The 24,931-nt window shown below is 42.4% G+C and overlaps 1 protein-coding gene across 1 annotated transcript; it reads left to right on the top strand.

Moving 5' to 3' along the window:
• The first annotated feature begins 1,515 nt into the window (after positions 1 to 1,515).
• Positions 1,516 to 21,343, top strand: NECAP1 (NECAP endocytosis associated 1). Its single transcript, XM_080914189.1, has 8 exons — positions 1,516 to 1,628; positions 7,749 to 7,849; positions 7,977 to 8,081; positions 14,283 to 14,364; positions 14,794 to 14,902; positions 15,344 to 15,527; positions 19,194 to 19,296; positions 19,779 to 21,343. Exons 1-8 carry the CDS (start codon positions 1,534 to 1,536, stop codon positions 19,825 to 19,827), a joined length of 828 nt encoding a protein of 275 aa, XP_080770315.1. The 5' UTR covers positions 1,516 to 1,533; the 3' UTR covers positions 19,828 to 21,343.
• Positions 21,344 to 24,931: the final 3,588 nt, after the last annotated feature.

Here is a 24,931-nt window from a genome sequence, read left to right as displayed (position 1 = left end):
CTTTGATAAGGAAAGAGGAAATGAAAGAGTTCAATGTGGCATAGTAACATGACTGAGGCTTCCATTGGCATTATAGGTTTAGAAATAGGAAACCAGTAATAGACCATTTTTCTGTTCTTTCTATTTTTTATGTCTTCATCCAGAGTGTATGTATTCTCTTTATAACATCTTAAAACATGTGGTGGAGAAGTATACGATAGAAAAAAAAAACAGCCTTGGGTTGGGGAATGTAGCTAAGTTGGTAGAATGCCTGTCTAGTTCTCATGAAACCATGGATGTGATCCAAAACACTGCACAACAAAATGAGTGTGGTGGCCCATGCCAGTAATTCCAGCACTCTGGTAGCAGGTTGATTAGAAGTTCAAAGTCATTCTCTACCCATAATGAGATGAGGGCCAGCCTGGACTACACTGAAACTCTGTTTTCAAATAAACAAACATGAACAAACCAAAAGCTAGTGGAACTGTTAATTGAAGGTCACACCCACTTAATATTTGGAAGAGTTCTGCTAAATGTTCCTTCAAAGCAGTGTTGGATCAATTTATAGTCCTGGCAACAGGTAGCCTATTTCTACATCCTTACCAGCCATATCTAATTCTTGATTTTAAGAACTGACTTTCCGGGCTGGAGAAATGGCTCAATAGTTAAGAGCACTGACTGTTCTTCCAGAGGTCCTGAGTTCAATTCCCAGCAACCACACGGTGGCTCACAACCATCTGTAATGGGATCTGATGCCCTCTTCTGGTGTGTCTGAAGACAGCTACGGTGTACTCATAAATATGATAAATCTTACAAAAAGAATTGACTTTCCTAGGCAAAGTGGACCAATCAGAAGTCTAAGTTAACCAGTTGATAGAATTCAGCGAAGGTGTTTGGGCGACAAGATAAGATCAGACTTGGTTTTGCCACTTGAATCTGTGCCAGCTAAACCATTTCTAAGTTACGCTGTTGTAAAGCTTACATTTTCAAGTGCACAAAGAACACGTTTGTGGATAGAGCTGTTTAGTACTCATCATGATGTGAGGCATACCAGGGCTTCTCATGCTGAGGAATGCTAGCTAACATTTAGCACTGTAATTGGGGTCATTCTAATACGGGGAAGCTACCAACAAAACCTACAAAACTGCTATAAAACATGGGTAGCACTTAATAGATTATGCACGGGAATAGAATGAGAAAACACAGATTCTTTTTTTTCTTTTTAATGTATATCCAGTGACTTTTTTTTTTTTTTTTTTGGTTACCATTTGAAGGTAGATGAAAGAGAACTGAATTTTTATTTATAATTTTTCACTAGTTGGATGGAGCTCAGCCCAGAGCCTTGGCAGGCAAGTGCTCTACCCCTGAGCCTGTCTTTGCCATTACTCAAGATGGTGCGCCAAGTACATCAGTGTTTCCAGGATTTAACACGTTTTGCGCCGCCTAGAGGTAAACCTCAAAGCCGTACCCGAGCGGAAGTGACGCAGCGGAAGCCGTCGGCACCTCAGCCCGCCCCCACCTGTGCCCCGCCCCCGCGGCGCTAGCGGAGTCAAGATGGCGACCGAGCTGGAATACGAGTCTGTGCTGTGTGTGAAGCCGGACGTCAGCGTCTACCGGATTCCACCGCGGGCCTCCAACCGCGGTTACAGGTACCGAGCGGGATTTGCAGCCGGCACCTTCACGCCGGCTTGCGTCCTTGGGCAGCACGCACCGGCCCGTGTCGTTGTCGCCGAGCGGTCCCTTAGTCAGCCTATCACCCAGGCTGTCAGCGTCTCTGTCCACTTTTCTGTTTTGCTGGAACTCTTATTTTGTTTTATTTTCTTACTGCCTTCATGCATCTTTCTACCTATCCTCCCCATCCCCCATGGGACATCATCTGCTCCTCGTCATCCGCAATTCATTCATGTCTGCTCCATCTGTTACTCTTTCTGCGACCTTTGGTTTGTAATCCTCCACGCGCGCGCACACGCACACAGCACGCTCTCCCTCCCCCACTCTTCTGATACTGACACTTGTCGGTAATCGTAGCTTTGCTGTCCACTGTTTGGATGATCTATTTTAATTGACAGTGTTGTCATTCTTGCTAAGTGTCATCATCCGCGCAGTTTGTTTTTTTTCTGTATTTTTATTTTATTTTATTTTTGAGGTTCTGCAGTGGGCAAATGTTAAGATCCCGTTATCCAGTGACTAGCTATTGCGTCTTTTCATTATGTGTGTGTGTGCAATCCCCGCTCCCCCCTCCCACGTTATAGTCTTGGTTATGTAGGGATTTTTTTGCCTTCCTCCCAACCTGGTCACCTCTTCTATAGCTTTTCCAGAGTCATTGCAGCATTTTCTCTTGTAAGGCCTGACAACCTTATTATCCAGTGACTGAGGTTTTGAGGATGTTGTAGGATGTTATGAAGTTCAAAGAGATTTCACTGGGATTTGTGTTGAAATAGCTGTGTAATTTATGAGTCAGGCAATCCTTTTCTTCTCCAGGCCTTAAGGTTTCTCATTTGTAAAATAGGAGAAGTAACGTAAGAATACTGTGCACTTCTTATGTACCTCACTGTTTTTTTTTTTTTTTTTTTTCAAAAAGATGTATCTATTTATTTTATATGTATGCCTATGAGTGTTTTGCCTGTATATATGACTTTGTATGCCTTGTGCTCACAGAGGTCAGAGTGATGTGAGACATCTCCTGGAACTGGAGTGACTGATGTTGGTGCTGGCAGCTGAACCCTTGTCTTCTGCAAGAGCAACAAGTGTTATCCATTTCCCCAGCCCCCTCACAGTTTTTTTTCCCCCTTTTCCTTTTTTTGAGCGTAAAATAAAAATGTAGAGTAACTAAAGCATTTAGTTACTAGTCTTATCCCTTTATAGATTTTCTCTTGCTGGAAAGTTACCTTCTCCACATCTCCATTTTGTTTTGTACCCAGAGGGTCATTCATCACTAATCAGTAGTTATGTACAGACCTGTGCAGTGGGCCCTGTGAGTTGTATAGCTTTTGGTAGAGGTAGTTCTATCTTCAGGGAGCTGTCACTCAGACCTCACACTGACCATGACTGAAACTCAGCATGTGTCTTGATGGTAGTCACAGGTACCATGTTATGATTCACCTTGTACATCGTTTTGCCTGACCCATTTTGGTTTAGGCCAGTTCTCTATGGACTTTCATAATACTTTATATTCATCTATCTCTGCTTTAATGTTTCATTTTCTGATCTCCAGGATAGAATGAGCATACTAAAGTCTTGTTAAACTTTGGGTCCTTAGGGTCTAGAAGGACCAGCATAGTGTCTTAGTAAGCACTAAGGAAGTGCTCCCTGGAAAAAGAAATTGGGGTCCATCTCACCAGGTAAAGTGCTTACTGTGAGGGCTGAAAAACCAGCATTTGATCTCCCAAATCCAAGTAAAGGGAAGAGAGCAGTAACTTTACAGATTGTCTTCTGATTGCCACATATGTGTTATGGCATGTTGTGGCATGGCTCACACACATATATCATACATACATGGATAATACATTAAAAAAGAAAGAAATTTAATTATCCAACTAATCCAAGCATATAAGCTAACAATGGTTGAACTGTTAAGTAAAGGGGTCTCTCTACGGGTTAAGACTTTCAAAGTGATGGCAGACGCACTGCAGTCTTCTGTTTTTCTTTATTTCAAGCCTCCCTACCTCCATCTTCAGTCTCTTTTATTTCCTACTCTATTCACAGCCTTTATTCCTTCTCAGGTCACTGCAGTGTCCAATCAAAGCAGCTTCTTAATTTTTCTGTTTCCCATGCTTATTTTGATATTTCTTACTACCCAAGGGGCATCCTGTCATTACTTACTCTTAACAGCAGAGTGACTGAAAAGTCAAAACTGAAGTTTGTAGTGTCACCACACTACAGAACACTTAAGGACCTGGGTTTGATTCCAAATACTGTAAAGACAAAATCCTATGTTGGTTTTTTTTCTTTCCCTTAGTTTTTACTTTGATTTTTTTTTTAAAACTTACTATCTTGTTAAACTTTCTCTTTTTACTTTTTGTCTCTGCAAGTATTGGTGGTTTGAAACAGGGCCTTAATGTTGTAGCTCAGGCAAGCCTCACACTCTCTATAATCCTGCTTTTAACTTCTAAAGGAATTAAGGCATGCCCACCACACTTTGAAGTCTTCAGGTTCATAAGAGCTAAATTATTAAACTAATTCTCCCTCTTCTAAACCCTTGAAAACACATTTAAATCCAGTGTTTTGTAGTCTTGGTCATAAATAGCACCTTATATTTTACTCAAGTTCATATAAATGCAGATTACAATGGTTGGGTTTTGGGAAGGTTTGAGACAGTGGTATTTACATTTTCTTTATTTTTAAAGATTTATTTATTTAATATATCTAAGTACACTGTAGGTGATTTTAGACACACGAGAAGAGGGTATCTGATCCCATTACAGATGGTTGTGAGCCACCGTGTGGTTGCTGGGATTTGAACTTAGGACCTCTGGGAGAGTAGTTAGTGCTCTTAACCACTGAGCCATCTCTCTAGCCCGTATTTACATTCTCATTGTTTCTCCTCAACCTAATTCTTACATACTCAACTGTGAGCTCCTCATCTTTTCTTGATAACCTATTAGACACCTGAAATTCAGCATATTCAGAATCCAGGCTCTACCCTTCAGATAGTGTCCACAACAAGAACCCCCATCCCCCAGGCAGTGTCCACAACAAGAACCTCCATCCCCCAGATAGTGTCCACAACAAGAAGTTCCATCCCCCAGACAGTGTCTACAACAAGAACCTCCATCCCCCAGACAGTGTCCACAACAAGAACCTCCATCCCCCAGGCAGTGTCCACAACAAGAACCCCCATCCCCCAGACAGTGTTCACAACAAGAACCTCCATCCCCCAGATAGTGTCCACAACAAGAAGTTCCATCCCCCAGACAGTGTCTACAACAAGAACCTCCATCCCCCAGACAGTGTCCACAACAAGAACCTCCATCCCCCAGGCAGTGTCCACAACAAGAACCCCCATCCCCCAGACAGTGTTCACAACAAGAACCCCCATCCCCCAGACAGTATCCATAACAAGAACCCCCATTCCCCAGACAGTGTCCACAACAAGAACCTCCATCCCCCAGACAGTGTCCATAACAAGAACCCCCATCCCCCAGGCAGTGTCCACAACAAGAACCTCAATCCCCCAGGCAGTGTCCATAACAAGAACCCCCATCCCCCAGACAGTGTCCACAACAAGAACCCCCATCCCCCAGGCAGTGTCCACAACAAGAACCCCCATCCCCCAGACAGTGTTCACAACAAGAACCCCCATCCCCCAGACAGTGTTTAAAACAAGAACCCCCATCCCCCAGGCAGTGTCCACAACAAGAACCCCCATCCCCCAGACAGTGTTCACAACAAGAACCCCCATCCCCCAGGCAGTGTCCACAACAAGAAGTTCCATCCCCCCAGACAGTGTCCACAACAAGAACCTCCATCCCCCAGTGTCCATAACAAGAACCCCCATCCCCCAGACAGTGTCCATAACAAGAACCCCCATCCCCCAGACAGTGTCCATAACAAGAACCCCCATCCCCCAGACAGTGTCCATAACAAGAACCCCCATCCCCCAGACAGTGTCCACAACAAGAACCCCCATCCCCCAGGCAGTGTCCACAACAAGAACCCCCATCCCCCAGGCAGTGTCCACAACAAGAACCCCCATCCCCCAGGCAGTGTCCACAACAAGAACCCCCATTCCCCAGACAGTGTCCACAACAAGAACCTCCATCCCCCAGGCAGTGTCCACAACAAGAACCATCCCCCAGGGAGTGTCCACAACAAACTTTGCTTATTTCAGTTGTTGGTAGCTTGTTACTCAGGCCTCAAAAAGCCTGGAGTTTTCCTTGACTCCTCCTTTGCTCCTGGCCCACGCCTCATTAGAGAATCCTGCTGCCTTTTACTTTAGACTCCAGAATCTAGCTAGTCATTTCTGCTCCTCTCTCCTCCAAGCCCCTCTCACGACTCACTGAAATGGTTCTTAACTACGTGCTCCACTTCTGCCGTCACAGCCCTCTAACTCTTCCACACAGCAGATACAGTAATGGCTCAAAAATACAGGGAGGACTGAGTCACAAGCCTGTCTAAAACCTGGCATAGCCAATTTTCACTTAGTGCAGGAGCAGCCATGGTTTTGATGGATTGCAAGATTTACATGGTCTGGCTTTCTTTTGCTTTTCCCAGTTGGCTTCTTGTAAGAACAAGAGCTTCCTTGTCCTCAAACCTGACCAACATGCTTTCACCTCAGCACCTTTGCACTGTGCTTAGAGCACTTTCCTCTCTGGCACCCAAAGAATCTGCCACCTACTCTATATATATATATATATATATATATATTTTACAGCTTCCTCCTGAGCTTTTGACCAGTTTTACAGTGTCAGGCCTGGATTCCTTCCTATGAAGCAGGCCTCAGATCCAATCTCAAAGCAGCTGGTTATCTTCACAATTTTTGTACCACTATTTGCTCTACATTTTTGCCTAACATTCACATTCTTGGTGAGGCCTACCTTGACTTTTTTTTTATTTTATATATTTTTTTTAATTTTTGGTGTGGAACCCAGGGCATGGTGCTTGCTAAACAAGCTTTGACCACCGAGCTTCATTCTCAGCTTCCTGGTCTCTTTTGAATTCCATAACCCGTCTCCCACTGTCCTCCTACATTTCTCACTGCCTCTGTATTTATTCTCACCTAAAATTAATAACCTAAGACACCGATATCGCATGTGTTTCCTTCTGTTGATGTACGCTTCCTGAGGGGAAGAATGCTTTGCTGTCACAGCCTAAGCATCCAGACTAGTGCCTGCCACTTCCTCCGTGTAAATACCAGCTGAAGTCAGTGAGCGGTAATGCGTGTTGGTGATTTCTGGAGCAGCAGATGCACTTTGTCCCCTGAGTAATGAAGCACGATTAAGGAAAATTCTCTGGGTAGGAGAGTACCACTGTAGGAGACACTACATTTTTAGAATGTTTGTTTTTGAGGTGAGATTACTCTGTAGAATGGGGTGACTATGAACCACAGAGGTCTGTCTACGTCTGCTTCTTAGTGCTGGGATTAAAAGTGTGCACCATGAAACTCAGCTTAATTTATACTATTTTTTTCTCTGATGTTAGGGATTGTATGCTAGATAAGACTATCACATAACTACATCACGGTTCTCAAGAGATTTAATTTTGGGTCTTCCTTCCTATCTCGAGTCCGGGTTTCTCTGTGTACACCCATGGCTGCCCTGGAACTCGCTCTGTTGACCAGACTGGCCTCCAACACAGAGATCTGCCTCCTGAGTGCTGGGATCAAAGTGTGCACAACCACTGCCTGCCTGGCTGGTAGTTTTTATTTGTACCTACTTTGCGTATCTCTGTTGGTACTTATTAAACTTGAAAGTGGCACAAAGAGAACATTGCTTGTTATCTGTACTGGACAGTATGTAATTAACGAGGCTTCAGTTTAAAGAGAGTTATTTCTCTTGACTGTTTAATAGGCAGAAAGAATAGGTCTCCAGTATCAGGAGGCAGAGGCAGGTGGACCTCTGAGTTCAAGGTTAGTCTGGTTTAGAGAGTGAGTTCCAGGATAGCCAGGGCTATACAAGAAAATTCTGTCTCAAAAAACCACACCACACCACACCACACCACACCACACCACACCACACCACACCACACCACACCACACCACACCACACCACACCACACCACCACTCAAAGAATGTACCTGCAGCCTCACACTTGCTGTTTTACTTTTGTAGGGCATCTGACTGGAAGCTAGACCAACCTGATTGGACTGGTCGCCTCCGAATCACTTCTAAAGGGAAGGTTGCCTACATCAAACTGGAAGATAAAGTTTCAGGTAAGTGGTGGACGCTGGGTAGTGTGCTTTTATAAGTCTTCTCAGTTAATGACTGGTGTGGAGAAATACCAGTAAGCTGGAGTTAGATTTTCTGCTGCTGCTCAAAGAAGTCTTTTTCTTATGTTAGGGGAGCTCTTTGCTCAGGCACCAGTAGAGCAGTATCCTGGTATTGCTGTGGAGACTGTGACAGACTCCAGCCGCTACTTTGTGATCAGGATCCAGGATGGTACCGGTAAGAAATCTGGGCTTTTCAGTGGAATAAGATTAGGAAAATATGTTGTTCTCTAATAAAATTGTGTCCTCATTATGTTTCTCTTTCTTTCTTTTTTTAACTTTATTTTAAAAAACAAAGACAAGTGTACAGATTTTTAAGCATTTTTGCATAAAAGTGTACAAACAATTTTTTATAAGGTTGTAATTAAGTATTTGTGGGTACCTATACATACACATATGTATATATGTAGCCATAATATAGGAAAAGAGGTTATTAATTTGAGGAGATAGGAGAGAAACTGGGAGGGGCTTTAGGAAAAAAGGGGGATGTGATACGATTCTATTTTAATTAAAATATGTTTTTTTTTCTTTTTTTCTTGATCTTCACACAGTCTGTGGGTTGTTTCTGGGGTGTTCAGGGCTTTCTGGGGTTAGTATCCCATTATCAGTGACTGCATGTTATGTCTGTTCTTTTGTGACTGGGTTATCTCACTCAAGATGATATTCTCTAGATGCATCTATTTTCTTGAGAATTTCGTTAGGCCATTGTTTCTGATAGCTGAGTAGTACTCCATTGTGTAAATGTACCACAATTTTTGTATCCATTCATCTACTGAAGGACATCTGGGTTCTTTCCAGCTTCTGGCTATTATAAATAGAGCTGCTATGAACATTGTGGTGCATGTATCTTTGTTGTATGTTGGAGTATCTCTGAGGTAAATGCCCAGAAGTGGAATAACTGGGTCTTCTGGTAGTACTATGTCCATTTTTCTGAGGAACCGCCAGACTGATTTCCAGAGCAGTTGTATCAGTTTACAACCCCACCAGCAGTGGAGAAGTGTTCCTCTTTCTCCACATCCACGCCAGCATCTATTGTCATCTGAGTTTTGGATCTTGGCCAATCTGACTGGTGTGAGGTGGAATCTCAGGGTTGTTTTGATTTGCATTTCCCTGATGGCTAAGGATGATGAGCACTTTCTTAGATGTTTCTCAGCCATTCTATATTCCTCAATTGAGAAATTTTTGTTTAGCTCTGTACCCCATTTTTTAATAGGGTTGTTTGATTCTCTGGTATCTCACTTTTTGAGTTCTTTGTATACCTTGGATATTAGGCCTCTATCTGATATGGGGTTGGTAAAGATCTTTTCCCACTCCATTGGCTGCCGTTTTGTTTTCATGATAGTGTCTTTAGTCTTACAGAAACTTTGCAATCTCATTAAGTCCCATTTGTCAATCTTTGACCTTAGAGCTCGAGCTATTGGTGTTCTGTTTAGGAAATTTTCTCCTGTGCCTATGAGTTCTAAGGTTTTTCCAACTTTCTCATCTAATAGTTTCAGTGTACCTGGTTTAATGTGGAGATCTTTGATCCACTTGCACTTGAGCTTTGTACAAGGAGATAAGAAAGGGTCTATTTTCGTTCTTCTGCATGCTGAGTGCCATTTGGACCAACACCATTTGTTGAATAGGCTGTCCTTTTTCCATTGAATGTATACAGCTCCTTTGTCAAAAAATTAGGTAACCATATACGTGAGGGCTCATTTCTGGATCTTCTGTTCTATTCCATTGTTCCACGTGCCTATTTCGGAACCAGTACCATGCAGTTTTCAGCACAATTGCCTTGTAATATAGCTTGAGGTCAGGGATAGGTATTCCCGCAGATGTTTTCTTGTTATTGAGGATGGATTTCGCTATTCTAGGTCTTTTGTTATTCCAAATGAAATTGCACATTGCTCTTTCCAACTCAGTGAAGAACTGGGTTGGAATTTTGATGGGGATTGCATTGAATCTGTAGATTGCTTTTGGTAAGATGGCCATTTTTAAAATGTTGATCCTTCCAATCCATGAGCATGGGAGATATTTCCATTTTCTGAGATCTTCCTCGATTTCCTTCTTTAGAGGTTTGAAGTTCTTGTCATACAGGTCCTTCATTTGCTTAGTTAGAGTCACACCAAGGTATTTCATAGTTTTTGTGACTATTGTGAAGGGTATCTTTTCCCTAATTTCTTTCTCCACATATTTGTCCTTTGAATATAGAAAGGCTACTGATTTGTTTGAGTTAATTTTATATCCAGCCACTTTGCTGAACTTGTTTATCAGCTGTAGGAGTTCTCTGGTGGAATTTGTGGGGTCGCTTAAGTACACTATCATGTCATCTGCAAATAGTGATGTTTTTACTTCTTCCTTTCCAATTTGTATCCCTTTGATTTCCTTTTGTTGTCTAATTGCTCCAGCCAGGACTTCCAGTACTAAGTTGAATAGTTAGGGGGAGAGTGGGCAGCCTTGTCGAGTCCCTGATTTTAGTGGGATTGCTTCAAGTTTTTCACCGTTAAGTTTGGTGTTGGCTGTTGGTTTGCTATATATTGCTTTTATTATGTTTAGGTATGGGCCTTGGATTCCTGTTCTTTCCAAGACTTTTAACATGAAGGGTATTGAATTTTGTCAAATGCTTTCTCAGCATCTAGTGAGATGACCATGTGGTTTTTTTCTTTGAGTTTGTTTATATGGTGGATTACATTGATGGATTTCTGTATGTTAAACCATCCCTGCATCCCAGGGATGAAGCCTACTTGATCATAGTGAATGGTCGTTTTGATGTGTTCTTGGATTCTGTTTGCAAGGATTTTGTTGAGTATTTTTGCATCAATGTTCATAAGTGAGATTGGTCTGAGGTTTCCTTTCCTTGTAGGGTCTCTGTGTGGTTTAGGAATGAGGGTTATTGTAGCCTCAAAAAATGCATTGGATAGTTTTCCATCTGATTCTATTTTGGGGAATAGTTTGGATAGTATTGGTATTATGTCGTCAATAAATGTCTGATAAAATTCTGCACTAAACCCATCTGGACCTGGGCTTTTTTTGGTTGGGAGGCTTTTGATGACTGCCTCTATTTCTTTAGGTGTTATGGGATTATTTAAATGGTTTACCTGGTCCTGGTTTAACTTTAGTATCTGGTATCTGTCTAGGAATTCATCCATTTCCTCCAGATTTTCCATCTTTGTTGAGTCTAGGCTTTTGTAGTAGGATCTGATGATTTCTTGAATTTCCTCCGTTTCAGTTGTCATTTCTCCACGTTCCTTTCTGATGTTGTTAATTTGGATACTCTCTTTTTGCCCTCTAGTTAGTCTGGCTAAGGGTTTATCAATCTTGTTGATTTTCTCAAAGAACCAGCTCTTGGTTTTGTTGATTCTTTCAATGGTTCTTTTTGTTTCTATTTGGTCTATTTCTGCCCTAATTTTGATTATTTCTTGCTGTCTACTCCTCTTGGGTGTATCTGCTTCCTTTTGTTCTAGAGCTTTCAACTGTGCTGTCAAGTTGCTGATGTATGCTCTCTCCAGTTTCTTTTTGGAAGCACTCCGAGCTATGAGGTTTCCTCTCAGTACTGCTTTCATTGCATTCCATAGGTTTGGGTATGTTGTGTTTTCGTTTTCATTGAATTCTAGAAAATCCTTAATTTCTTTCTTTATTTCTTCCTTGACCCTGCTATCGATTAAAAGAGCATTGTTTAGTTTCCATGTGTATGTGGGCTTTTTGTTGTCTTTGTTGTTGTTAAAGACCAGCCTTAGACCATGTGATCTGAGAGGATGCATGGGAGTATTTCAGTCTTTTTATATCTATTGAGGCTCTTTTTGTGACCAATTATGTGGTCAATTTTTGAGAAGGTGCCATGAGGTGCTGAGAAGAAGGTGTATTCTTGTTTTTTAGGATGATATGTTCTGTAGATATCTATTAATTCCAATTGGTTTATAACCTCTGCTAGTTTTACAGTATCCTTGTTTAGTTTTTGTTTCCCTGATCTGTCCATTGGTGAGAGTGGGGTATTGAGGTCTCCCACTATTATTGTGTGTGGTGCAATGTATTTTTTGAGCTTTAGTGGGGTTTCTTTTATGAATATCGGTGCTTTTGTATTTGGAGCATATATGTTAAGGATTGAGAGTTTCTCCTGACAAATTTCCCCTGGAATGAGTAAAAAGTGTCCTTTCTTATCTTTTTTGATAACTTTTGGTTGAAAATCTACTTTATTCGGTATTAGAATGGCGACTCCAGCTTGCTTCTTGGGGCCATTTGCTTGGAAGGTTTTTTCCCACCCTTTTACTCTGAGATAGTGTCTGTCTTTTTCTCTGAGATCAGTTTCTTGTATGCAACAAATTGCTGGGTTTTGTTTATGTATCCAGTCTGATAGCCTATGTCTTTTTATTGGGGAATTGAGTCCATTTATGTTAACAGATATCAAGGAATAGTGGTTGCTGTTTCCTGCTATATTTGCTTTTGGAGGTTGAATTGTGTCTGTATCTCTTTCTTCTTTTGGTTTTCTTGCTTAGAAGTTTTCTTGTTTCTATTGGGATGTAGTTCCCCTCGTTGTAATTGGTTTTCCACCTATAATTTGTTGTAGTGTTGGGTTTGTTGTCAGATATTGTGTAAATTTAGTTTTTTCTTGGAATATCTTAGTCTCTCCATCTATGGTGATTGAGAGTTTTGCTGGGTATAGCAGCTTGGGCTGGCACCTGTGCTCTCTTAGGGTCTGCATGATGTCTGACCAAGCTCTTCTAGCTTTTATAGTCTCTGTTGAGAAATCGGGTATTATTCTGATTGGTCTGCCTTTATAAGTTACATGGCCTTTTTCCCTTACTGCTTTTAATATTTTTTCTTTACTTTGGGCACTTGAGTTTTGACTATTATGTGTTGGGAGGAGTTTCTTTTCTGATCCAATCTATTTGGAGTTCGGTAGGCTTGTTTTATGCTCATGGTCATTTCATTCTTAAGGTTAGGCAAGTTTTCTTCTATGATTTTGTTGAAGATATTTACTGTGCCTCTTAGTTGATATTCTTCGCCTTCTTCTATTCCTATTATCCTTAGGTTTGGTCTTCTCATTGTGTCTTGGATCTCCTGGACATTTTGGGTAGGAGCTTTTTGGTTTTTGCATCTTCTCTGACTGTTTTATCTATGTTTTCAATGTTGTCTTTGGCCCCTGAGATTCTCTCTTCCATCTCTTGTAGTCTATTGGAAATGCTTGCATCTGTGACTCCTGATTTCTTTTTTAGGTGTTCTACCTCTAGGGTTATCTCTTTTAGTGTTTTGTTTATTGTGTCAATTTCTGTTTAAATTTCCCTCTTCCATTCCTTCATCTCTTTGGTTCTGTTTTCCTCTAGTTCTTTGAGTTCTTTGAGTGTTTTTCTTTTTTCCTCTTTAAAAGCTTCTGATTGTTTTTGCTTTTCCACTTGTTCTTGTTTAAGTATCTCTATCAGCGTCTTGAGGTATGATTTTAGGTCTGCGTCTTCTTTTTCTGGTGTGTTTGGCATTCCGCTGTTTGTTGTGATGGGAGAGCTGGGTACTGGTGTTGCCAAGTTGTCTTGGTTTCCCTGGGGTATGTTCTTTCCCTTTTCTCTTGCCATCTTGTTGTCAGTCTTGTGTCCCTGGATCAGTGCTGGCTCACCCCTGGCTCACCCTTGGCTCACTGCTGGTTCACTGATGTTCCAGTCCTGTGTCCCTGAATCACCGCTGGCTCTCCACTGGCTCACTGCTGATCCTGGTGGCGGGTGGTCTGAGTCTTCTCTTTCTTTTATAACTTTTTCTTTCCTGTTTTTTAATGTTACTATGATGCTATCGAAAGAAAAGGATTAATAGATTTTATAGATGTGAGCTTATGCTCAGTTTTGTTAAATCAATCAAAATGCTTATTTAATAAAAGAGAGCATGTTACAATTATGGTGGGTTTTGATGGAATTGTTTTGAATCCTAATTTCTAGGGCAGCACTTCTCAGCCATTTCTTCATTTTATTTTTTAATGACAGAATCTTACCATGTAGTCCTGGCTGCTTGCAATATATGTCACGCTGGCTTTGAACTCAGAGATGGGCCTGCTTCTGCTGGGCTTAAGTCTGCGCACTACCATGTCTCACCTCTTTGTAGTTCTTAATTAGGTTGGTTACCAAGGACAGTGCATATTTTGGCATAGGCCAAGTTGTAACTGCAGCTCTTAGTTTGCTGGTTGCAGGGCGAAGTAGCCACAGGCACTACAGTTGGTGTGGCTCTGTTTCAGTGGACCTTCATTGTCAGACTCATGCTGTGGGAAGAGTTGGCCTTCTGGTCTCGTGCTGTCTGCTGACTGCTGGCCTGTGAGAGGATTCTAAGCAGATCTTATGCATCTTGTATGACACTGATAGTAGCTCTGATAGGCAAAGGTTGTCACAGGGAACATACTTTCTGAGATCTCTCCTTCTCACAGGGCGCAGCGCATTTATTGGCATCGGCTTCACGGATCGGGGAGATGCCTTCGACTTTAACGTTTCCCTGCAAGATCACTTCAAGTAAGTAAAGCTTGCTCTTGATTTTCGGGGTACATAATTATGGGGTGCTGCCTGAGCAGTGCTTCTCTGGCCACATTGTTTACTTAGTAATCTGCTCTGTACTTCTTCCGTATCTTTGTACTTGGTCTCTGAAGTCTAAAGCCCAGAGATGGATCCTGCAAGGACATAGTAACTAACACAGCTAACACAGCTCCTTTGGGGCACTTCTCAGGGACAGGGCTGAGAACTCTTGAGAGGGATATGTCTACCACACACTCGGTATTGCTCCTCAGACTGAACCTTTGGATATTTTTTTCATTTTCTCATGGTTTATAGTTTCCCACTCTACTTTCTGGAATTGCAGTTCATCTGAGTGAGAGATAATTAAATTTGGGCCACTCTCTGCTTCAGGTAATTGCAAACTGAGACTAAATTCTTATTTCCCCAAAGGTGGGTAAAGCAGGAAACTGAGATTTCCAAAGAATCACAGGAAATGGATAATCGTCCCAAGTTGGATTTAGGCTTCAAGGAAGGACAAACCATCAAGTTGAGTATTGGGGTAAGTGTGATTCCTTTTACATTTTATTATATGTGTATGGCTGTTTTGCATGCATGTATGTTTGTGCACCACAGGCATTCAGTGTCTGTGGAGGCTGGAATCCTCTGGACTGGAGTTAGAGATGGCTGCCATGGTGGGGCTGGGATCCAAACCCCTGTCCTCTGGAGGAGCAGTCAGAGCTCTTTATTGCTGAGCCATCTCTCCAGCTGCTGCTTTGTTCTGTGAAACAAGGTATCACTGAATACTCCTTGCTGGCCTGGAACTTGCTATGGAGATCAGGCTAGCCTTGAATTCACATATTCACCCACTTCCTCTAGAGTACTGGGGTTAAAAGTGTGTACCGTCTGAGTATGAGGTTGATTATTATTACTGTTTTCCTGTTACCCTCTAGGTCTATGACACACTCTCTTTCTCCCTTTTCTCTATCTCCCTCTCTTGTAGAACATTACAACCAAGAAAGGAGGTGCTGCTAAACCCCGGTCCTCAGGGACGGGGGGCCTAAGCTTACTCCCACCTCCACCTGGAGGCAAAGTCCCTATTCCCCCACCATCCTCCTCAGTCGCCATCAGCAACCATGTCACCCCACCACCTATTCCAAAATCTAACCATGGAGGTAATGATTCAGGTATGTCTTGTACTTAACTTGAAAATAACCTTAAATTATATTTTAAATGGATAATCCATTTGCTGATGAGTTTTTGCTAGGAAGTTGTTTTTGGTACTGACAGGGTGATGTTGGGGGAGGGATCAGAGTTTTCCTGGTGAAGTGCTATCTAGTAGGTGCTCTGACAGAAACCCTGTGCTTATTTAAAAGACTGTTTCGGGGCTGGACAGATGGCTGAAGTGTAAGTGCTGCTCCAACAGAGGAGCGAGGTTCTTAGCACCCATGTGGGTCAGGCAGCTTACCAGGGCATCTGAGGCCTCTGACCTCCGAGGCACAGGAAGTCGTGCACATACTCATATACAGGTACATATACACAGAGCTAAAATAATAAAATATGCCAGGTGGTGGTGGCAGAACATTCCTGTGATCTCATCACTCTCGAGGGGAATCTCTGTGAGTTCCAGGATGGTCAGGGCTACCCAAAGAAACCCTATCTCAAAAAACAAAACAAAACAAAACAACAACAAAAAGACACATTAATTGCTTAATTTTAAAAAGTGACTCTTTTCATTCATTGTTGGTTAGATGCTACCAGGCTTGTAAGTCAGAGGTATAAAATGATTTTAGCTGTGGCTCTAGTACTCATGTCTGAATGTACTTGCTAAACATTATTTAAACTTTCTCAAAAAACCAGATTTCCGTTTAGGTAGCCTAGGCCTTGAATGTGCTGTATAGCTGAAGACGACCTGGAATCCCTGGTCCACACTCTGGCACTATGAGTTTGTGCCATGACTTGCTTAAGGTCTTTAAGTCTTGCTTGCAAAGTGGAGGTGAGAAATTACCCCAGGCTGGTGAGGTTGATGCTGTATAGGGCCTCCATAGTTTCTTCATAGAGCAGACCCTCTGTGAAGGGACGCCACCGGGTGTCTGCACATGTTTGTTGCCTTCCAGTCTGGTTAGCCCACAGGCCATGCAGCACTGGAGAGGCTGAGGCAGGAGGATCACAGATACAAGGTCTGCGTGCAACACAGTGAGCTCCAGGCCACTCAACCAAAACTCACCAGACAACATTTTTGTTTCTCCTTACTGGCTAGAGGAAAAACAGCGGGTGTAGGTATGTTTTTTCATTTGGAAAAAAAGACTATTAAGAGTCAAAGGAATTTCTTCTTTTCTTTTTTCTTTTTTTCTTTTTTCTTTTCTCTTTGAGGAGAAAAAAGGGTTTACTGTGTAACCCAGGCTAGTCTAGAGAATTCAGTAAGAAATGAAACTGTGTGTATTCATATATACATACACATTCAATACTAGAAAACCAGGCATTTTAGTTTTTGGTAGGGTCAGCTTTTCTTTTATGAGTCCAGCGCTCCACACACTTGTGCATCGTCCTAATTGCCTCTGTATTGTTGCAGGTTAGTGTGTGTGCTGCTGAAGCGAACACTTTGTTTTTTTTTCCAGATAGCTTCTCACTATAGAGAGCCTATATTCTCTGGCTATCCTGGAATTCACTAGGTAGACCAGGCTGGCCTTGAACTTACTGCGGTTTGCCTGTCTCTGCCTCTGGAGTGCTGGGATTAAAGGTGTGTCAGTATTCATGGCTGAAAGTGAACCCTTTATATAATTGTTTTTAGCAGATTTTATTTTATGCGTGTGGGTAATTTGCTTGCACGCCTGTCTGTGCTCATATGTTTGCAGTGCCCTTGGCCAGAAGAGGGCCTTAGACTGGAAAGAGGGCCTTGGAGATGTAGATCATTTTGAGCCATCATGTGGGCACTGGGAACTGAACCTGGTTCCACTGGAAAAGGAGCCATCTCTCCAACTTCCCTTCCCACCACCTTTGACACAGTATCTCTTGTAACCTAGGCTGGCCTCAAACTTGTTATGTAGCCGAGGACAGCTTTGAATTCCTGATCTTCTTGCCTCTTACATTATCTGCAGAGATTTCATGTGTGTGCCACCGAGGTTGTATTCTTTTATGATTACTTTATAAAGTTACTGTGTGAGTGAGTGGGTTACATTATGACCCTTGTCATACCTGTGTGGTGTTGTGTTTAGTTCTGGTGCATTCCCTTATTTCACTAACCCCCTATCCCCCATTCCTCTGATTTTACTGCCTGCTCTCCCTTTTTACCAGAATCTAGGTAATACATGTTATTTTTTGAGTTGATTACTAAGGGTAAGCTTTTTCTAAAACTTTGGAGATGGCAATTTTGTAGCTGCTCATTTTACTTCATGTGGTACCAGGGACCCTATTTAAGATTAAAATTAAAAAAGAAAAATCTTACCTACTTGTGCATTTTATTCAATGAGGCAGTGGCCCAATTATCTTTCTTCTTCTTCTTTTTTCTTTTTCCTGATTCTGTGTAGTTTTAGCTCTCTTGCAGACCAGGCTGCCAACCCCCCCCCCCCCCCCCCCACGCTTCTGCCTCCCGAGTGCTAGGATTAGCTTCATTATATTTTATTAAAGGAGGGAATATAAGTGAAGTGATTCGTGAAAACTGACCACATGGCTGAGGATTAATTTTTTAATTTAACTTTATTTTGAGAATCAGAGATTCATACACAGTTGTAAGAAATAAGGAAAGGAAGAAAGTGTGCTGGTACATACTTCAAGCTTCAGTACGTTGGAGGAAGAAGCAGGAGAAACAGTTCAGTGTTATCCTAAATGACTTAAGTTCCAGGCCAACCTGAACTGTTGGGGACTTGGTCTCAATTGAAAAAAAAGAAAAAGAAGAAGAAAAAAAAAAAAACTGGAAGAAACCATGTATCATCTTTGTTCAGTATCTCTAATAATGTCTGACAAAACTTGACTTGCATTATCTTCTAATCTTACTGAGGTTTCTCATCTGTCTATGGATGCAGAGTTAGGTGGCCGTAGTTTTATGTAGTTTGCTCTGCATAGGTTCACAGATCCACTGTGATAGTTAGGCTGCAACAAGTCTCAACCACTGTCTTTTATTTTAAAAGACTATTATTGTTGTTGTTGTTATTATTATTTTTATTGTTTAGAGTTACTATTTCTCTGTGTAGCTCTGGCCATCCTGAAACTCACTCTGTAGACCAGGCTGGTCTCAAACTCAAGAGATCTGCCTCTGCCTCCTGAGTGCTGGAATTAAAGGTATGGACCATCACCATCTGGCTAAATTTATTATTTTTAATGTGAGCACAAGTACCCTTAGGCCAAAGGTAGCAGAGCCCCTGGAGCTGGAGTTATAAAAGACTGTGAGCCACTAGGCTTGAGGGCTGGGAACTGAACCTGGGACCTCTGGAAGAACAGCACATGCTCTTAACCACTGAGCCATCTCTCCAGCCCCACTTTAAGAATCTTTAGTATCACCCTTTATAACCATATTCCTCTGGGCCCCCTTCTCTCATCCCTGGCTTGTGGCAGTCTCTTATTTGCCTTGTGTTTATATAAATTACTGCTTTAGGCATGCTATGTAAGTGGGGTGACACAGTTTGTAACTTTTGGGGACTGGTTCTTTCACTTTGTGTGAGTCTCAAGTCCTGTATGCCAAGTTTTTCCTTTTTATTGCTGATTATATGCATTTTTGCATGTTTTTAATCATCACCTACATAAGTGCATTGGAACTGTTTCAGTTTTGAGTGATTATAAATAAAGCTGCTGTGAACTTTGGCTGTAGGATTCCTTGTGAGCATATGATTAAACTCTCCCCACCCCGTCTTGTTTAGATATCCTGTTAGATTTGGATTCTCCAGCTCCTGTGTCTACTTCAGCACCAGCTCCAGTTTCTACGAGCAATGACTTGTGGGGAGATTTCAGCACTGCATCCAGGTAATAGGCACAGTGCACCCAGCAGCACCCTTAGTGTGTAGAGCACTGGTTCTCAGTCTTCCTGATGTCGACTTTTTAATAGTTTCTATGTTGGGAGAACTGCCAACCATACATTATTTTATTGCTACTTGATTTTTTTGCTACTGTTATGAGTTGTAATATCTGGTACATGATCACTGGGAAAGAGTATTGAACTCTCAAAGTGGTTCCTAACCCCAGGGTGAAAACCTCTGGAATAGAGGATGTGTGTAGTCAGGGAAGCAGCTGCTGTTAGTAGGTTTCAGTAGGAGTTCTAGGGAAAAGCAGTGGTGGAGTGCTGAGACTAGGGGTGAGGAAAACTCAGGAAGAGGTTTATGTGTACTTCTGGCATTGGGAAGGGGAGTCTAGAAATTCTGGACAGCAGTTTCTTAGACTCGGAAATGAAGACTGGAATCTCACACTAATGTGCCATCTTGCGTACTGTCTCTTTTCTTGTCTTACAGCTCTGTTCCAAACCAGGCACCACAGCCATCTAACTGGGTCCAGTTTTGAGCAGCACTGGCAAGAAGTTAAGGACACTTGAAGAATAAAATGACCTCAAGGGCACCATTCTATGAGGGATTTGAGGGACGGCTTCATTTCCCAGAACCCGAATCAGTGGTCAGTCTTTCCCATAGCTTCTCTGTGCATCCAGGCTGGGCTTTTTTTTTTTTTTTGGTTATCTGTGCTACTTGCTGTATAGCCAGGAGACAATCTGCTGTTTCCTGCTCATCACCAAGCAGGGAGTAGTGGGAATCATCACACTGATCGACTTTGCAGAGTTCAGCAGGCCAGCTTTATGAGTGGGAATGACCTCTAACATGTAAATCTTGGACTTATTTCAGAATCATCTCATGATTCCCTAGTTAGCAATTTCAGGAGAAAGAAATGCCTTGAAACTGTCTTTTCCACTAATCCAAGACTAAAAATGGGCAGGCTGGCCCCAGGACTCACAGAGTTAGGGTTTTCATAGGGTAGATTTGGAGAAAGCTGTGTTTCCGGTCTCCTGTAAAGCCTCCTTTAGGCTTATCCCCTTCAGTGAACATCCCGTGCTGGGTGGAGCCCCATCACCTTCTTGTGTGTTTACATGTCTGTTCCTTTGACAAGAGGGTTGTGTTGGTGGCACCTCACTGTTTTCTTGTTGAATAGCGCAGCATCTTTGACCAGTGAATATTTCTGAGATGAAGGGGTCAAGGGACTGTGCTTTCCACGTTGTAGTCTACAGAAGTGTTTAATCTTCTGCAGCTCCATGTGATTGCTGCATTTGAAGCATAGCATTAATTTTTACTCACCCTGTGTTTGACCTTAAGAGTTTTAGCTTGATGTGTAGAGCAGAGAGCTGGAAGCACTTAGCTCCCATTCAGTACCCACAATGCCTTGCTGCCTGGTTTTGACTCCTTTTCCTAAACATTTCATTTCAGTCCATCTAGCACTTCCATGGAAAGCTGCTGTTAGTTATGTCAGTGTGAAGGAGGTTAAATCACAGCTTTCTTTACCTGTGACAGGTAGGCTTTGTGCTAGGCTTTGGTACCCAGCTAGGATATCTTAAAGCAAGTTACCACCCCATCATTCTCCAGCCTCTGCCCATTCCTTTTACAGTGCTGTGAAGAGAGTCCTGTTGAAGTCAGTGGGTACTGTCCGTTGTTTGAGGGACAAGTGGGAGCACTCACAGTCCTGCAAGCACCTGTTTGGATAGTACACTCTGGCTGCAGAGAGTCCTTTCAAAAAATCATTTCTCAATATTCTTAGCTTTTTCTAACTTTGGGTCCATTTTCCCCATTGCCTCTTCCCCTTCCAGGCAGCTCTCTTCTTGCAGAGCCATGGCAGGACATTTAAGTTCCAATAAAACACTAAGAAGAAAGTATAGGATCACTAGTGACTATTGGGAAACCTATTTTCTCAATCTTCCTCCATTTTGTGTTCTTTGTATTCTTAAGATGATAATATATTATGTATTTGAATTGCTGAAAATTGAAAATGAAGTTGAAGATATATGTATATAAGCGTATGCTGTATCGGTGCAATAATGGTAATTAAAAATATTAAAAAAGACGTTGGTTTTTCATTTTTTAATTTATGTCCTTTCTCCCCTCCCAGTGGCAGGAATTAAACCCAGGGCTTTGTGCATACTAGGAAAGTGCTTTAGATTGCTAGGTACATTCATTCCTGGCCTCATTTGTCTTTTTAGCTTAACTGGCCCAGTACAAGAGGGCCAGCAAGCAATAAAAGGACACATGCACTTGTTACTCTTTTAAGAACCGGGACATCCCTGCAGTACTGAAACTTAATAGCCAGGATCACTAAACTAGAGAAAAACAGAAAAAGGTGGTGATGGCCATTGCATCAGTGACACCTTGGATGTGGCATCAAAAGTATTAGTAGCTCAGTTAATAGATGTTTCTGAGCATGCGCAGAGCTGGGGTTTAGTTCCCAGCACCATGTAACATGATGGTATATGCTTGTTGTCCTAGCACTCACAGGCGGAAGCAGGAGGAGCAGAAGTTCAGCATCTTTTCGCTACTTAGAGAACCAATGCCATCCCTGTCTGTATGAGAACTCACTCCCCACTCACCCAGACCAACACAACAAAACCCAGGCAAACACGCCTATCAGACCACATGTGAGACTTACACACCATGCCCATCAGACCACACGTGAGACTTACACACCATGCCCTTCAGACCACACATGAGACTTACACACCATGCCCTTCAGACCACACATGACACTTACCATGCCCCATCAGACCACACATGAGACTTACACATGATGCCCATCAGACCACATATGAGAATTGCACACCATGCCCCATCAGACCACATATGAGACACACCATGCCCATCAGACCACATATGAACTTACATACCATGTCCCAACAGACTACACTTGAGTCATACTGAACTTGAGTCTTCCCAGAGATTGGGAGTTTAGGCTAGAGCTGAGCTGCTGTCTGGAGTGAAGTCCTCTCAAGACTTGCTATGTTGGATTCCTTCTGTGTCGTTAGCTTGTCCTAACAGCCTCCCTCTGAAAGCTGTTCTCAAATTTCAGCCTGACTTCACATGCACAGAGGCTTGCTTCCATCCTAGTTGAGTGGCCTAAACTTAAGAATTGGAATATAAACATCGGAATTGTCTCACAACTAACCTTTGTGTTTAATGTACCTATCTCCTTTATCAAGGGTCTTTCACACTTAAGGCATTGTGAAAAAGAGAAAACAATATTTTTATTGTGTGGAAATCAATCATGATTAGTATCAGGAAGTCTCAAAGGTTAGTGAGATGACTCAGCAGGTAAATGCTTGTCATTAAGCCTGATAAACAAAATTTGATCCTTCGAACCTGCATCATAGGAGAGAATTTCCCCTAAGTTGTTTTCTGATCACATATGTGCTATGGAGATACACAAAAACAACAAAAACAAAAAGCAAAAAGAGCAAGTGTTGGGATGGCAAGATGGCTCAGTGGGTAAAGGTGCTTGCCACCAGCCTGACTACTTGGGTTCAATCCCTGCAACCCACATGATGGAAGGAGAGAATCTAGTCCTACAGCTTGTTCTCTGAGCTCCAGACCTGTGTCGTCTACACACACACAGTAAATACAGTGAGTATTGAAGAGGACAGGAAGGGGACACCTTTTATATTGGCAAGAAAGCAAATGTCCCAGCCATTACTGATAACAGTATGTAGTTCTTCCATAAATTAAAAACAGGCAGGAGAGATGGCTCAGAGGTTAAGAGCATTTGTTGTTCTTGAAGAGGACCTGGTTGAAGTTTCCTAGTGTCAATGTCAGGTGGCTCACAAGCATCTGTAATTCCAGCTCTGGAGGATCTGATGCCTTCTGACCTCTGTAGGCACCTACATCGTGTACAAACACATACACACATCACATGAATCTTAAGCAAATGCCATGTGATCCAGGACTCTTGTCTTCTGGATAAATAGATTACATACCTACCTGAAAATATTATAATGTATATTATTTATAACTATTTAATTATGATGATGATGATGATGATGATGATGATGTGTGTGTGTGTATACATCAGAAGAAAGCTTCAGGTCTCTTGGAGTTACAGGTGCCTGTGAATTCCCCGGCATTGGTGCTAGGAACTAATCTCAGGTTCTGTAAAAGCAATGAGCACTCTTAACTGCCAAGGCATCTTTCCAGCCCTTTAAAAAACACGTTGGCTAAAACAATATTCTTCCTGACATGGGATGTGTGCCTCTGTGTGTTGTTGGGAGTTTTCATTAGAGAAGACAGCTCACTTAAGACATGGGTTTGAGCCAATAGGAAGTCTTTTATTAGCCAGCTGGCAGCTACACAGGGTGTTCAGGACAAAACCACACTCTGGGTTGACACACTTCAGTTAGAAGTAGAACTACAGGAGCCAAAAAGCAAGGTTAGTCCACCTAGAGATGTGCTAAGAGCAGTGGACTTTGAAGGATTAGGTCTTTGTTTTTGTTTTGGCAGGTGGTGCCTGTGTGCTGGGTTCCAAGGCCTGAAGGGTACTTTCATCATGGAGTCAGTTGTGCTACGGTCTGGGGGTTCTGCTTCATGTGTGTGTGCTCGTGTATAAGAACATAGAGGTCAAAGGAAGGTTTGGGGTGCCTTGCTCGCCACACTTAGGATTATCCCCTTGGGATAGGTGAACATGGAGAATGGATACAAACAGTCCCAGCTATTCTCCTGTCTCCTTTCTCCTCCATGCTGTGCTGGTAGGTGAGTGCTTTCTTTTCCTCTGTGGATGCTGGTGATCTACATTCATGCTGTACCACCATGCTCTTACCCACTGGGCCATGTCCCGGCCCAGAGATGACAAGATTGGAGAGGAAGCCAGGGAAGTTTATTTCTTTTGTTGCTTTAGTTTGTTGGTTTGCGTTGGAGACAGGGTTTCTATAAATAGTCTTGGCTGTTCTGAAACTCACCGTGTGGGCCAAGCTTACCTCAAATTCATAAGAGTCTGAGGATTAAAGCCTGGAACTAAGAGTTTGATCTACCACGTCCAGCTAATTGTTGCTTCTTGAAGCCTGAGACCTATATAGGGTTTTGATTCTTCCCTCCTTCCCTCCCCCCCTCCCTCCCTCCTTCCCTCCCTCCCTCCCTTCTTCCCTCCCTCCCTCCCTTCCTCCCTTTCTCCCTTCCTCCCTCCATTCCTCCCTCCCTCCCTTTCTCCCTCACTCCTTCTCTTCCTTCCTAATTCCTTCTCTTCCTCCTCCCTTTCCTAGTTTCCTTTAGAAAGACACAAGATGAAGACGGCACATATTTATAAAACTGGAGAAGTGTTGTAAAAGGCCCCCTACTGAGTGTGCTTTGCTTGCTTTTCAGTTTTTTTTCTTTCATGTTCTGATGCTATGTTATAGCTGGAAAGAGATGTAATGGCAATGCTTCATACGGACGTTACATCTGGCTATGTGTCTGTCACTGTGTGACCAGTAGAGGGCATCCTTGCTCTAGGAACTGGGACAATTGTAGGACTTATTTCTTAGACTTGCTGGTGAAGGGGACTCCAGAAAGAGAGACATGAAGATCATCTGAGGTCTTTTTTGCTTGTTTATTAGATTGTGTATGTGTGTGTATGTGTGTGTTTTAAGACAGAATCTCTCTACATAGCTGTGGCT

This window comes from Micromys minutus (assembly GCF_963924665.1).
Source record: "Micromys minutus genome assembly, chromosome: 3".
In the NCBI taxonomy this organism is placed as follows: domain Eukaryota; kingdom Metazoa; phylum Chordata; class Mammalia; order Rodentia; family Muridae; genus Micromys; species Micromys minutus.
Note: the sequence above shows the minus strand (reverse complement) of the source record. Positions and strands in the feature narration are given on the sequence as shown.